The 16,414-nt window shown below is 41.9% G+C and overlaps 1 protein-coding gene across 1 annotated transcript in view; it reads left to right on the forward strand.

The window, feature by feature from the left end:
* LOC311281163 (b(0,+)-type amino acid transporter 1) overlaps window positions 1–15,633 on the forward strand; it is a gene marked incomplete at its 5' end in the record, with an annotated part of 38,535 nt that extends 22,902 nt beyond the window's left edge. Inside the window, 2 exons of the mRNA XM_084393908.1 lie at window positions 6,614–6,701; window positions 15,304–15,633. Coding sequence (XP_084250034.1) covers window positions 6,614–6,701; window positions 15,304–15,534 — 319 coding nt within the window. The 3' untranslated portion in view covers window positions 15,535–15,633. The remainder of the gene's footprint in view (window positions 1–6,613; window positions 6,702–15,303) is intronic.
* Between the last annotated feature and the right edge of the window lie 781 nt (window positions 15,634–16,414).

Here is a 16,414-nt window from a genome sequence, read left to right on the forward strand (position 1 = left end):
ATAGGTCTAACATATTTGTAACACGGAGTCGGCTTGGCAGCCTTGGCTAAATGAAGTTTACATGAGACTAGATAATGATCTGAGATGTCATTGCTATGCTGCATAATTTGAATGGCATCAACATTGATTCCGTGTGATAATATTAGATCTAGGGTATGATTACGACAATCAGTAGGTCCTGACACATGTTGTCTAACTCCAATAGAGTTAAGAGAATGCCTTTAAATGCCAGTCCCAATGCATCTTTTTCGCTATCTACATGTATATTAAAATCACCAACAATTATGACTTTATCTGCAACCAGTACTAACTCTGATAGAAAGTCAGCAATTTCTTTGATAAAGTCTGTATGGTGCCCTGGTGGCCTGTATACAGTAGCCAGCACAAATATCTAACGTGATTTATCATTTACACTATATATTGCTATATTAAGCACCAACACTTCAAAAGAATAATATTTGAAACTAGACTTCTTAGTAATTCCAAAAATATTACTATAAATTAAAGTAACACCTCCCCCTTTGCCTTTCAGACGAGGTTCATGTTATAACAGTAATCTTGCGGGGTGGTCTCATTTAAAGTAATGTAATCGTTTGGTTTTAGCCAGGTTTCTGTCAAACACAGCACATCTAGATTATAGTCTGTAATCATATCATTAACAATAAGTGCTTTTGAAGTAAGGGATCTAATATTCAGCAACCCAAGCTTTATCATTTGCTAATTTGTATTATATCTGTTTTTTGAACATCAATTAAATTTTTACTTTTCAATCAATCAATTTTTATTTTTAAAAGGCTTCCTTTTACAGTAAAGTTTCACTTTACTTACCGAGTAAATTGTAAAAACATCTGCAAGAACATACCCAGTATTTAAGATGTGCCATGACATTAGGGAAAACGGTTCTTGCGGGGTAGTTACCAGGTAAGTGTAAGGTAAATAATTTGATAAACCCTATATAAATGGGTGTAGCAATGAACAACAACTATGTAAGAAAAGGTAACACAGTACTTTGTTGAGTTGATATTTAACAGTGGTGTTTTTTTTCCCTAGTAGTTTCTCTGTAATTGCGTACTAATCACCTTAAAGGAGACATATCATGCTTTTAAATTGTTCCTTTTTACATATAAATCATACATTTGTAGTCTATATAAAGCGGAACTGCAATGCTTGGGTCTGAATTCTTCATTATTATAGCTCCACAGGCCCCTTTTCTACCCCTTTTCTGATCTGCGTCTGAGAGCAACTCGTTTTGGTGCGGTCTCTTTAAATACAATTGAGACACTTCATACCCCGCCCCCTCTCCAGATTCAACTCCACCCCGTTCGGCCATTTTTGTAGTTTGATAGCAGAGATACGATCATCTAGCGGCACAGAAACTTTTTATTCACACGTTATTAACAAAATGTCAACAATGGAAGACTTGTCCAGCCAGCCTTACATGTTCGAGCCAGAGTCGGAGCGGGAGCGAGATGAAAATGAAGACGACGAACCTGTAGAACAACGTCTTAATATGGATGTATCGCACTGGTGTGTACTGTATTTACACATGAAACTTTGGTCTTCCGACCTAAATTTACCACCGTGTCGATTTATTTTGATTAATATGTGCGAGAGAGAGAGAGCAAGACAGCGTCTAGTTTGGAGACGGTGATGTCTTGTTTACACTTTCGCCTGGCTCTGAAGAGAGAGAGTGAGCGCGCGCGCGACCGGGTCTCTCTCTCTGCTCGTTCTTTCAGTTAAACATGCGCCCTTGTCACAAGCGCGGCCGTTTATCTACATTAGACGGTGTAATGAAGCGTGTGGGTTACTACATCTAACAACCGAACATTTTAACTTACCCTCTCGTAACTTCTGCATCCTTTAGCTTGGACTACAAAATTGCAGCGAGAAATAAAAATGGTGGATTGCTCGAAGTGTTGGGCCGGAAGTCAATGTCCTTATTTGGCAGTTCCGCTGCAAATACTGTGACGTAATAGTTCAAAAAACGTCATAGATAACAGAAAAATCGGAACAGGTTGAAAAATATGACCAAAACAGAATATAAAGATATCAATGAAGCACCTGAAGAGAATAATTTCATATTTTCTGTACTTCTAAACACTCCAAATATACAACAAAATGCATTTAAGGGCTAAAAAAGTGCATTTGGCATGATATGTCCCCTTTAAGTAATTACACACTAAAATACTAATTTCTCTGCATTTACATACTTGTTACCTGTTGTAATTACCAATAACCAACTATAACTTACCATATATTTACCCGGTAAATACCTAGTAATTAGTTTGTAGTTTCTCTGCATTTACATACTTGTTACCTGTGGTAATTACCAATAACCAACTATAACTTACCATATATTTACCAGGTAAATACCTAGTAATTAGGGGACTATAAAAGGAAGGGTTACCCACTTATTCAACATTTGCACAGATACAGGTACAAAGGAATTATTGTATTTAATTTGCACATTGGGACTCTGTATCTTCTACCCGAGGGAAGCAGTACATACTGTGGATAAAAAAGTGAATTTTATCACACAAAAACTTCTGTACCTGATTAAGAATGCATTTCTCATATAAATCTTGAAGGTTAAGATGTTCTACCAATAATTTTCAATACGGTCAACACCAGGTGCATTTACGTTCCACGTGGTTGAGTGAGCAGTCTGATGGGAGTGACGTCTTCCACTGGCTGTGCTGGGTGAAAATGCAGTGGGGAAAGTAGTCAAAATCCGTTTCAACAGCCTTGAACATGAAGCTCTGTGCAATGCTGATCTCCTGGAGCACCAAAGTGTCCTAAGATCTGGAACACGCAGATGAGGCCCTGAAGTAGGTGCAGAAGGTCCTTTACAATCTGGATCATGCAGACAAAGGAACCTTGAAGTGAAGGTTCGCTCTCCTGAGCTTAACCTTGTTCAAATGTCTCTGTGTATCTTCTGCCTCTCTTGGCCAGAGACTTGGTCAATCTGGTTTTGTCTCTCTGGCATGGATACTTGGAACGTGCAGCATCGGTTATTGTTTTGCTCGAAGACTCTGAACGTTGTGTTTGTTAATATCTATTTCCTCACTGACTGGAGACTCAGCACTTGGTTGAACGTGAAATCTGTTGCTGCCTCACAAGCTCCCCTTTGCAGACTGGAGACCCAGGATGGTGTATCTGTTATGTCTCACCCGATGGGAGACTCCGAATTTTGTTGATCTGTTTCTGTCTATCCCCTTACAGGACAGACTAAGAACGGTATATCTGATATGTCTCACCTGAGGGGAGACCCAGAACTTAGTTGATCTGTTTCTGACTCATCTTCGCAGGCCCAAGACTCAGAACAAGGAGTGTCTGTTGAAAGGATACCTTTATCCCTTTCTGATGTGGAGGAGATTGCAATTTGGCACTTCTCCATTACATTGCGGCAATTGGCTGCTGGCATCAGAGGGGCACACACAGTATGGTTCACCCTTCTTTCCCCTGTGGAACTACTTTGCATAAACCACACAGTTAGGAGTCTTTAAAATGTCTTTAAAGTTTTACCAATGCATTTCTCACTTTCCAAACCACCACCAGAATACCTTTGGCAATATTCTAAACAAATAGAGTTCAAACAAGATCGGAAAAGATTGAACTGTCATGCATTTGTGGCAAGAGGAAACTGCCATTAGTGGTACTAGGGCCTAGCTATTTAGAATAGAATAACTGCAGCTTTAAGAAAACCAACTACACCACTCTGACATCACACAGAGAATGATTGATACACTTTATCTTAAGGCACGCAAGTTAGTTGCACTAGTAAGGAACAGATACATGAAGATCATACAAAAGCGTTCTTTATTACTAAAAATACACAAGAATAAACTGAGTGTACCAGGAAAGACTCGCCACAGCATCTGACCATAAAATACATATGTTATGCTATCAGAGGAGAAATACAGTCATTCAGAAGTCAGTCACTACAAAATGAACATACAATAAAACATTACATTCAAGAGCTTTTCGGCTGAGGGCTAAAGGACAAGGAATTCAACCACACACTTTAGAGTAAACTCTTATCACTCACACACAAAATTCGTGCGTCTCACTGCACACAGCACCCAGTGTTCAAACCACCACCAGCACGCGGAGGAAACAAAGGAGGATTCCTGGCTGAAGCCCCCAGCATCTAGCAGAAGAAGTTTACTGTTGCTCACGCACACACACAAACTCAAGAAAATCACAATTAGAATGAATCAAGACTGAATCAAGTCAATATAAACAACAGAAAAACAATAATAATAATAAACCAAAAAAACACTTGACTGAAAACACAATGGTTAAACTCCCACACGAATGCCCAATGTTCTCAACCCAATCAGAAAAAGCCAACGATAGAATCAAGTCAATCACTCAGAACAAACCACTTTAGTTTGTTGATTCGTTTTGATCCTGCAGCGCCACATTAACTGGTTTGCGTATGCCTGAAACAAGCTAAAATCATACCCACTTTCCCAATCAATGCCTAAACACACAGTACCCGTAACTTCTTATGATAAAAAACTTACCCGACGCATATTTTAAAATTAAGGATTTAAAGTTTTTAAAGTTTTTTAAGTTTTTAAAGTTTTTCGCTCGCGTCTCCTGTGAAGCTGATCTTCTGTTCACATTCACTCACTTCGCACGGACCGACCGTCACTCGCAGACAGTAATGCACACTTCACAAGATATCACAGCTGGATTCAATTAAATCTGCAAGGTTTGTGAAATTAAATGTTTATTAGATATTCAGAGATTTGTTTAAATGACGTAGATGCGCATTTGCTGAATGTTGACGGCAAATGAGAAAGTATTTTAGCCTGATTGTTTGCCTTTTCTGTTACAAATAATATAAAAGCAAACGCTTTACTTCACTTACTTCGCATAAGTTACCATTTACTTTCTTTGTTTACCAGTTCTGTCTAACAAAGTATTAGATATGACTGGCAGAGATCGTAAATGAATGAAGACGGAGAATGTGAGTGACCGCTGTTTGATCTGAGGAGCTGCCGTTGCCGTTCTCATCTGGCGCTGGTGTTCTCAGCGCCGCCCGTCAAAATAAAAGTCTGGAGTGCCGTCAAAATAAAAGTCCCGCTTCCAACACATCGGCCAATCAGAAAAACGTATCGGCCAATGCCGATATAATCTATAATAATAATAATTTTGGCAAAAATGCCAAATATCCACTACCTATCTCACAAGAAGCATCCGCACAAAGAATTCCCAATAATTAGGAAAATAATGGCCAATCCATTACTAAAAATCAGCTGATGCCTAAGGTGGGGATTAACCGCCACCTTTACTCTATGCGTTTTCCCCCTGAATTGGATATTAGCAGGAATTAGAGGGTATTCCACCACATTCCTGTGCACACACCTCACCTTAACCTTGTGGCTCATATCCAATGCCCTGTTTTGCACCAGGTATTGATGAATGTAGGTTTGGTTACAGCCTGAATCCACCAAAGCCTGATATGTATCCCCCTTAATACTAAGAGGTATTAGGTACTGCCCGGCTTGATCGGGGCCAGCCCATGGGGATTCTGAGACCCAGATCAATGTGCTCACCTCCATAACTGGACACTGTCCTGAAAATGACCTGCATCCTCTCATCTCCAGCAGACCGGCCCAGGCCTTCCCATCACTCCAGTTGTAGAAAGTTGGCCAAGCGACTGGCAGAGGGAGGGGAGGGATGAAGGAAACATGGATGCGCTGGCACTCTCCAACATGCCCCCTCGTGTTCCAGTTCTGGAACCCGGGGAATATTCTGAGGCTGCCTCTTTTTCCCACTGTGGCTGTCAAGGGGGCGCGTTGCACCTGGGAATGGGGACAGGATGAGACACAGGGGAAGAGAAAGAAAAAGAGGAAGAAAGGCTGGAGAGAGAAACAGCTGGAAGGGGCTAATCGACCCCTGGGCGTGTGGTAGTCTGCCAGCTGGATGGGCAGATTTAGTGACGCCGGGCGATGGCACTGGACCCACTCAGCAGTCCTGCGTGGCAGCAGAGCAATGAACTGCTCCAGCACCACTGCGCCAGATCGATTATTTCCTCGGCATCGTGAGTCTGTGTCAGCAGCCACTTGCGGCAAGTGTCCCGGAGCTGTTGGGCCATCACGAAAAGCCGACCGTCATCCTTCAGCTCCAATTACCTGTTGATATTGTTCAGAGGAGCGGCCGACCTGTTGCAGAATGGCCTGCTTGAGGTCGTCATATGCCAGAAGGTTCTCCACAGACAACTGTTGGGCTGCTACCTGTGCCTCCACCGGGCAGCAGCGGGATCAGGAGCACCGGCCATTGGACACGAGCCTGCTGTCTTCTCTTTGTCCTCGTATTTTTATCTGATGGCATTGGACAGTTTCTTTCTGTTAGTCCAGCAAGATCCAATCAAAATGTTGCAAACGTTTGTCCACTGTTATGGACAGAGAGGGGCCTGGCCATAAACTGTGCCCTGGAATGTGCTGTTCACCACACCAGTGATCACACGTTCCTGATCACATGCACTTAAGCATTTTCTGAAGTTTATTGGAGAATTTTTATTTTGGGCCATGGTAATCAGAATTTATTTTTAGCAAAATTTGGCCCAAAATGTTTCTCTGACATTTTTCCTTTTTTTTAGCTTTACTGCCTGGATCTTCTATGGGATGACAGTATCAGGTCTGCTGTATTTAAAAATCAAGAAACCTGACCTTCCCCGGAAAATTACGGTAAGAACACACTGTCATGATCCATTCATAACCCATTCATTCATTCATTGCAAATGTTGGTATTGCGTTTACCCTTGTGGGAAATTAAACTATCTCTCATAGAGCCTACTCTTTTAAGTGAACGGTGAGAGTCGGATTCCATTTGAGAGCTGATTTCCTTTTTTGTATATTAACACTAGACAGAATATTATGATTATCCTTCGCTACACTGCTCGTCCATACACAGCAAAACTCCAGTGTTAAATGAACTTTCCTGGGAGTTTATTTGACTCCACACTCAAGAGTGTTAAAGTGTTAAAATATGAGTGTTAAATGAACACTGAAGCAGTGTTGAAGTTAATGAGATAATTAAGTGATTAATTGAGTGATGATTGACCATTATTGAAGACACCTGATGTTAACAAGCAGAATCACTGAAGGAGAAAATCGACATTTTTAAGTCACCATTATGGTGGTCAGTATTTGTGCTCTTGACCCTTAAACTATTAACATTAGATTTTGTTTGGCTGCTGTAGTTGATTTATAACTGCCAGATAAACAAAGAGAAAGGGTGATCAGCTGGTGTTATATTTTGACATAATCATCATTTAACCTGTATCACTGAACTTAAATTTATATTGTTGATTACAGCATTGATTACTGTGGTTAAACAGCATAAGATACAGAATTTTCTATATATTCCAAAGGATTTAAAAAAAAGGCACACACACAGACATCAAGAATCAGTGTATGCATCTCAACAATGGTGACAAACAGGATATTCAATTAGGAAAAAGAAATTACTAAGACAATTCAGATCATAATTTATTCATCCCCCGCAATGCATGATGGGAGCCATTAATGAGTTTTGATTGGTGCCACCCAGAATGTACTGCAACATGCTTTATTATTGTCACCATTGGTAAGATTCACAGGCTGATTCTTGAAGTGTCTGTGTGTCTAAATAATAGAAGGCTTTGGCTTTTTTTGTTAAAGTTTTCTATCAGAACAATTTATAAGAAATCCTTTAGATTACATTGAAAATGTTGATAATCTTATGCTTTACAAACACAGTGCTGCTTTAATCAATAAAGTAAATTTAACTCGGATATTAGGCTCTAAATGAGTCATTCAGGCCAAATAATGATTATGTCATAACATAACCAACACCACCTGATAATCTTTTCTTTTTGATCATCTGGCATCATAGCTCTATAATCTAAAGTTATAAATGCAAGGGTCAAGAGCCCAACTAAAGCAAACACCGTTCACCACAATGGTGACTTAAAAATAGTAATTTTCTCCTTCAGAAATTCTGCTTGTTAACATAAGGTGTCTTCAATAATGGTCAATCATCACTTAATTAATCACTTAATGAATCACTTAATTATCCATTATAATTAATGGAGTTTGTGTGGTCGAAAGATCATCCTAAATATCGGGTCAGAAAACAAGATGTGTTACACGCAAACGAAGTAGCATTTGGATTCATTTTAATAACATAGACAACATAAAGGCAGAATGTCAAATGTGTAAGGTAAAAATATCATATTGAGCAGGGTCTACTAACAACATTTAACAACCTTATTTGTTATATGTTCTGTTTTAAGTGTGATTTGCTTAGAATGGTTTAATTTTGGATTGTTCAATATAAATTAAATGTTCAATAACCTACACGTGTAATAGTTTTTAAGGTTTTACATCCTACGTTTTTTTTTTTTTTTTACCAAACATAATGTAAAATTTAAGGTTTAATATAATTACATTGAATAATTTAAGTGTAATATATGCATATATTTATCAATCACAGGCCAAAAATGACTAAATGTGTCTGAATTTAAAAAGCCAGAAGTGGAACTAAATGAGGAGGCGTTTGGGAGCTGAAAGAGTCATCTCTTATAACTGAGCTGAGCCAAATAATCTGGTTCCCTATAAAGAGCCAGAATTCCCATGATTCACAATGGCCGTTAAAGCGGATGTTTTAGAAAGTGCTGCGGCAAGTTTTGTGTCATCTAGTTGTTTAGAGGAGAAAAAAATCATAGGAACCTTTTACCCTGTGGAGATAGATAGATAGATAGATAGATAGATAGATAGATAGATAGATAGATAGATAGATAGATAGATAGATAGATAGGTCATATGTAGTCGAAATGTAACATACATTTTGAATTTGGTGCCTCTTGACCAAGGAAAGACAGAAAGTAACTTTAGGGCGCATTTGTATGGAAGACAACAACTCCCACAATGCACCACATTGCACAGCTCCGCAAGCCACTCCCATTAATCCAGAAACTAGGATGGTTCACAACACAAACGTCTGTGTCCGCTTCTGATTCAGAGATTTCGTCCAGGAGAAATTGGCATCGTTGAAATTCTTTGCAGCAGATGGACTCTATCTCTGTGTCCATAGGCGCACAGTGAGAGCACAGGCATCACCAGTCCGCCCCAGCTCGAGCCAGTCCGGGCTCCTCGTCCGCGACAGGCAGGTCTTCTGCCTCGGCTGCAGAAGCCGCAGCAGCCGCCTCCTGTTCCTCTATCAGCTTCAGCTGCTCTTCGCTATAGTAGGCTCGTAGGCTCGTAAAGGTAGCCACAAACATCTGACTTTTGAAATCCTCTTCTTCCATATCATATAGAGTACCTTCCGCCATTGTCGTAACTTCAAATCTGGCTCCACAGCGCCTGTTAGTTTAGCTTCCAAACAAGATTGCAGATATTGCTTTTAGTTTCTGCAAGTGAAGTCCCACCCACTTATCTGTAATAGGTCTGTAGCGTGAGTGGGTCCCACCCCCTGGAAAAATGAGGAACGAGTGTTTGTAGTCTCAACCCCTCTACAAAGATATGGGACTTCCTGCTTAGAATAACGCAAAATGACGATTTTTACATCATTATAAGCAGGAACTGCAACACTGAAATCCGGATTTCTCCCATCTCATGGGAAAATGAGGGAATAATGCACGAACATTCAAAAATATGACTGTGTTTCTAACAATACAAAGCATAATGCAAATGTGTGAAGTGTTCCTTTAAATGTAATGTTTTCGACAAACTTAATGCATACTAAATGTAATCGATTTCAAATGTATCACAGATTAAGATTATTTTTTGGAACAACTTAAGTGGGACTTAATGTGTACTTTCATAATTGCTTCTAGTGTCTTTAAAATATAGTAAATGTGCAAGGCTTCTAGGTTCCTTCTCATTAATCACTCTCTGTAAGAGAAAAGGGTAAACAGACGTTAGTGAATGTCTGGGAGATCAAAAACTCCACTGGCCTTTCTTCACTGGTGTTTATATGGCCCCAGTGATGAGTTGGTCGATGGCCGTCAGGTGTGTGCATTGATTGCTGGTCAGCTGCTCTGTATGTGTTGCCTGGGGCAACTGATGTCGGGATGAAGGGAGATAGCTGTCAGGTGTGTGTGTTGATTGCTGGTCAGCTGCTCTGTGTGTGTTGCCAGGGGCGACTGATGTCGGAACGATAGTAGTCCACCACATCCACCCACCCCCCCCACAAGTTAGTGAGGGGGGGGGGGGATGACCCTTGACAGACCTGACCAGCCCGAGAACATCCTGGACAGACCATCAGCATTCCCGCGAGACATTCCGGCCCGGTGTTTTACATTAAAGTGGAAGTCCTGGAGCGCAAGGAACCATTTGGTAACTCTTGTGTTGGTATCCTTCGCTTTGGAGGGACCCCAGGTAACGTGCTTCAGAGAGGCCCAGGTGACATTTTCGGGAGTCCAGCCTGACGCAGTGCCGATAGCATCTTCCTCAACCGAGTGAGATGGACCTCCCAGCTCTCCGAGTGGACGACCATGTTAGGGGTTAACAGTTTAGGACCCATGGACCAGATGTTTGAAAAGAAGACCCGGAGTCAGAATTATAAAAAATTTAAGAAAAGTTTTACTGAAGATAGTTTGCAGTTTCATCAGCAGAAGTCAGCTTCAAGACTCACACAGGAGTTCGTAGGCCGCTCCGCTTACAGTTACAAAGATCACAGCAGTTATACCATTTCCAAGGTCTAAGCTACGTCATTGCTTACAGGCTGAATGATTCTTATTGGACAAGAAATTGATAAACATAGTCATTTTCCACACATATACAGATAGACAGAAGCATATCTCCATAGATTATCCCGCTGACACTCGGACCCTGAAGTTAGGCACGTCATGACCTTCCAGGTCGCAAATTTGGGTTGCTGGGTGCCAGCATGTCTCGAACAACAACTCAGTCAATCTCCAACAATGCCAGTGGTTCCTTAACCTGTAAGCAAGAAGACTAACACACACACCCAACACACATCTTTTCCAAGGTTGAATATGGCCAGGCTCTAACTTTAAACAGGAGTCTCGTCTCAAAACATCAAGATAACAAGTTCTTTCTCTCAGGACAGGACACTTTATTCTAAATGGAAAGTATAGGCTTTAAATGACAAATGGTCCCTTAAACTATAGACTTTAATGACCCCTATGTGTTTTAACATGTTGAAGACCTTTCTCAAACACAAAACAGTCCCTATTTCATTTCTGGAAGCAATGGACAAGCAATGTAAATAGTAAATAGGCAAGCAATGTAACTACATTCAAATATCAAATACTGACATTAAAGAATACATGAAAATAACATTTCAGTAGTCACACTGGTAACTTCTATAACAAAGTAAAATCTCCAGAGAAGTCATCCAACTCATGTGATATTTAGAAGGAAAAATATTGATTAATACCTTGATGATAATCACTCATTACATATACATTGAAGCAGCAGTGGATTCCAATCCACCCCCTTCAACCACATCATCCAAATAGGTGGCGGCATACTGCTGGTGGGGACTCAGAACCACATCCAGCAACCTCTGGAACGTAGCGGGAGCCCCGTGCAGGCTGAAAGGAAGGGTCCGATATTGACAGTGCCCTGAGGAGGTGTTGAAAGCAGTCTTCTCCTTGGAATCTGAGCTTAGGGGTACCTGCCAATATCCCTTTGTGAGATCCAGAGTGGAGATGTATCGGGCCCTCGCTAGCCACTCAACCAATTTCGACTCAGGGCATGGGGTAGCTGTCAACAAGGAGGCATAATTCAGCTTCCTGAAATCATTACAGAAGCAGAAGGTGCCATCAGGTTTCGGGACTAAGACATTCGGGCTGGGCTACGGGCTGTTACAAAGTTCTATGATCCCCAGCTGGAGCATCTTCTGGACCTCGACCTCAATGGCTTGTCGACAGGCTGCTGGAACTCTATAGGGCTGCTGCCGGACAATGACACCAGGTGGGGTCCGAATCTCATGGGAGACAACTGTGGTGTGACCTGGAAGATTTGAGAAGATATCTCTGAAGCTGTGAACCAGGGACTCAAGCTCCTTTTGCTGAATGGCCGAAAGCGGGTTTCCGAGCAACACCACAGGTTCGTCCTTCTCGGGCCATGGCGGTGGGGGCTGCGACCCATTGCTTCAAGAGGTTAACATGATAGATCTGCTCTGGCCTTCGTCTCCCATGTTGTCACAGACGATAGTTCACAGGGCTGACCCGCTCTATGACAGTGTAGGGACCTTTCCAGGAGGCAAAGAACTTGCAGGCAGTGTCAGGGATCAAGACAAGGACCTTGTCCCCAGGTTGAAACTCACGGGGTTGCACAGGCCGGTCATACAGGCGTTGTTGGGCATGCTTGGACTCGAGCAGATGTTCCTTCACCAGAGGCATTACTTTGTCGATTCTCTCCCTCATGTTGTGGACATGCTCAATGACGAAGCGATGAGGAGAGGGCTGTTGCTCCCAGGCTTCTTTGGTGATGTCCAGTAGTCCTCTGGGTTGGCGTCCAAAGAGCAATTCAAAGGGGGTGAAACCAGTGGAAGCCTGGGGTGCTTCCCTTATTCCAAAAAGCACATACGGCAGCATCCGGTCCCAGCCGCGCCCATCCTCAGAAACCACCCTCTTCAGCATCTGCTTCAACGTCCTATTAAACCGCTCCACTTGACCATCAGTCTGTGGGTGGTAGACTGAGGTTCGAGGATGTTTCACCTTTAGCAATCTGCAGAGGTCGGCCATTATCCGGGAGACGAAGGGAGTCCCTTGGTCAGTCAGGATCTCTGTAGGAATCCCCAGCCGGCTACACAACAAGAAAGAGGCTGATGATTGCTGCAGTTGCTCGTCTGAGGGGGGTGGCCTCTGGATAGCGGGTGGCATAGTCAACAATTACTAGAAAATGCTTGTGACCCCAAGCTGACTTGGGCAGCGGCCCCACGATATCCATCCCAATACATGTGAACGGTACGTCAATAACAGGAAGCGGCTCCAGGGGGGCCGGCGCTGGCTTCTGAGGGGCAGTTCTTTGGCAGACAGTACAGGCTTGGCAATACTGTCGCACCTCCGCATTGATTCCTGGCCAATGGAAACGGTCCCTGAGCCTTTGAAGAGTGTTGTCCGCTGTGAGATGGCCAGCCATTGGGTGTGTGTGAGCCAAAGAAATCACCATATCAGTTTTCCCTCTTGGCAAGACGAGGAGCTCCTTCTCTTCTCCCCACCTGGTGGCCACGCAATATAACAAGCCGTTCTTTACCACAAAGTGCGGAGAGGGATGGGGAGGTGGCATATGGTCTTTTCCCTCTGCAACTCTGATCTGTTTCCATCAGTGCCTGAGTCTGTCATCCTCGCGCTGCTCGTGGGCCAGGGAGCCCCCAGTTGAAACCTGCTAGAATAGATCAGAAAAGATATCCAGGTGGTTATTAGTTGACTCACCCGCTCTCTCACTCTCTGAGGGTAGGTAAGCTGGGTGACCGCGTGACTTCCTGGAGCCCGGGGGTCCTTTCCGGTGAACAGGCTTCTCTGGTCGTCTCAGTAACTGGTCAAGCCCTTGCCAGTCTCTCCCCAACAGCAGAGGAACAGGAAGATCTTTGATGACACCCACTTCAATCGACCAGTTACCTGGGGCAGCTGAAACAGAGACAGTGCATGCAGGGACATACTTAGTGTCCCCGTAGACACAGGTGATGGGAAGGAGTGCTCGGCCTGGCCTTTCTGGTCCGAGGATATGGGGCTGGACCAAGCTCACATTGGGCATACTCCCCCAGGGAGTCGCCAGGCTCACCGGCTTGGGATTGCCATCCACAACACGTCGCTCCCCAGCACCCTTTCGGACAAACGGAACAGCTCTCTCCCTGGAATCTCTGACAGCTCTACAGCCTCCACTAATCATTCAAGGTCCGTGGGTTGGTGAGACCGACGGTGCGGCGATGAGGGCGAGGCAAAGCACATAACAGCCGGTCCACAGTGACTCTCTCTACCACTTCCTCAGTGGAGGCTTGGCCGGGCAAAAGCCAAAGTTAGCAATTTCGACCTGCTTCATACCAGAGTCATGTCAAAAAACATAATTTTTTTCACTCATCCATAAACATTATTAGATCCATCAGCATGACGGCAAGTTCCATGATTCCGGTCATCAATCTACGCCTTTGTTATTTTAAGAGGTTAGCGACCCCTAGTGGTGAATTTTTTTTTTACATATTGTGGCTTTAACTAATATGAGCTGTGCAACTGATTGCATTGTTCTTCTGGGGTAAATTCAAGGTTTATTTCTAACACACACATGTTTAGTATAAAGTACAAAAAATATATATAACCTGATGAAGCTTGATTCTTTGTTTATCGAGGTGATGGGGGTGTTAGCCATCACTGCATGTGGATCATTTTTTATTTTACAATAATGATAATGATCAATAATGATCTCTAACACAGTCTCACCCCCAAACGTCACATACTGACGCGTCTTGACCAAACGGCAATATACGACGAAAAGGGTACCCCTAAAACGTCCGTATGTGACTATTCGGGTTATGGGTAGGTTTAGGTATGCGTTAGGGTACCGCTAAGAGGCGCTGCTGGTGCGCTTATGTCTTCGTCTCATATGGACGTTTTAGGGGTACCCTTTTCGTCGTATATTGCCGTTTGGTCAAGACGCGTCAGTATGTGACGTTTTGGGGTGAGACCGGGCTGTGATCTCAGACGGGAAAGACTGTACCTCTTGTTGGTTTCATATGGATTACATAGTCAGGGAATATTGTTTTCGATTTGATTTCATTTGAAAGTAGACATTTCAAGCTGTCTATAAAACATACAGTAGGCCTATCTCTGATGTCTGTGTGGCAAGTACACGCTGAGTTTCAGTTCATTCGAGTTTTTTTGTTATTGTAAGCTTACACAAATAAAAGTTTACAGTTTTGAATGATGAATCCCTTTTATCTGTATGACCAAATCTGACAGAGTACTTAAAGTTCGGCTGCATTCTCTCCGCTGTTATCATGAAAAAAATTATACAGCAGAAACCAGTCAGTTGTGCCCTAATAGAGAATGATGTGATTGCAGGCAGGTTGAGTTAAGGACCTATTAGCCTGCACCATATAGAGTCTCATGACAGAGCTTTGTATTTATTTTGTAGAAATGGACAATCCAAGAAGCAAACTTGAAAGTACCAGTAAAAAACTCTTTCCTCATGTTAAGTTTTTCTTTTTTCTTTTTGGTTGTTTGGACTGGATTTCAAACTAACATAGTTTATTTTCCAGTGGGCATTATGACATGATAAACATTGACAGAAAAGCAAGCTAACATTCAACAAATGTCTTTCTGTATACCCTTCCAAGGTACCCATAATTATTCCAATCTTGGTGTTGCTGGCTGCTGTGTTCCTGGTGCTGGCTCCCATCATTGATGACCCTCAGATTGAGTACCTCTATGTGATCCTCTTCATAATGAGCAGCTCTATGATTTACATCCCTTTCATTCACTTCAAGCTGTTCCCAGGATTGTTAAATAAACTCACAGTCTTCCTTCAACTTTTCCTAGAGGTGGCACCAACTGCCAAAAACCTGTAATGCTAAGGGAACAGAACTGTTAATTGAGTGCATTTTAAATGCATATGTTATAGGCTCTCACAATTCTAAATGTAATATGTGTGATATATAAAAGAGAAAAAATAATTAAATCAATTCATTTTATTCTTCTAATCATATGATTCTCAATGTAATGATGATTGTTTTTACAGGGTGCATGAAAGTCAAAATCTAAATCTGAATAATTGTTATTTTTAAAGAAACTTTTTAAGGTTTAATGCAAAAAAAGAAAATTAAACTATTCTTAATTTATCTTTTGGTAACACTACAATAAGGTTAAATTTTTAACATAATGTTACCGTTTTTCTCAATCGATTTGACACATTTCTCTAAATGAATGTAGTTGCTCTCAAAACAATTAACACGGCAAACTAAACACTCTTATGTTGGCAAAACATTTCAGTATTCACTGCATAATGAAGCACTGCATTTTATTCAAGTAATGCATTTATCAATAATAAATAGTAACATCAAAACTACAAGTGTGTTCTTTGTTGATTTGATTATATTTTCAGCTGTAGATACACAAATTGCATGAATTAAAATAGATGCTTTTCGTGTTCTTTAATCATGACCTTCAAAGTTCTTTAATGATGAGTTTAGTTGTATAACAATTGAGTTTTTGCCCCAAAAAATAAAATAAGTACATAAATAAATAAACAAACAAACAAACAGGGGGGGGGGGGGGGGGGGGAGTGAATGCTGGATCCATATTTTCTTCAACTTCTCCACAGGCATCCTCCATCACTTGAAGAAGACTTACTTGGTTGTAAGGGTAATACTTTTCATCTCCAAGAGGAGAATATGCTGGAAGGAACACCATACTGAAAAGTGGGTGATGCTTAAACCACTCTTGTCCGTG

The sequence above is a fragment of the Rutilus rutilus genome, assembly GCF_951802725.1.
Source record: "Rutilus rutilus genome assembly, chromosome: 21".
NCBI lineage: Eukaryota > Metazoa > Chordata > Actinopteri > Cypriniformes > Leuciscidae > Rutilus > Rutilus rutilus.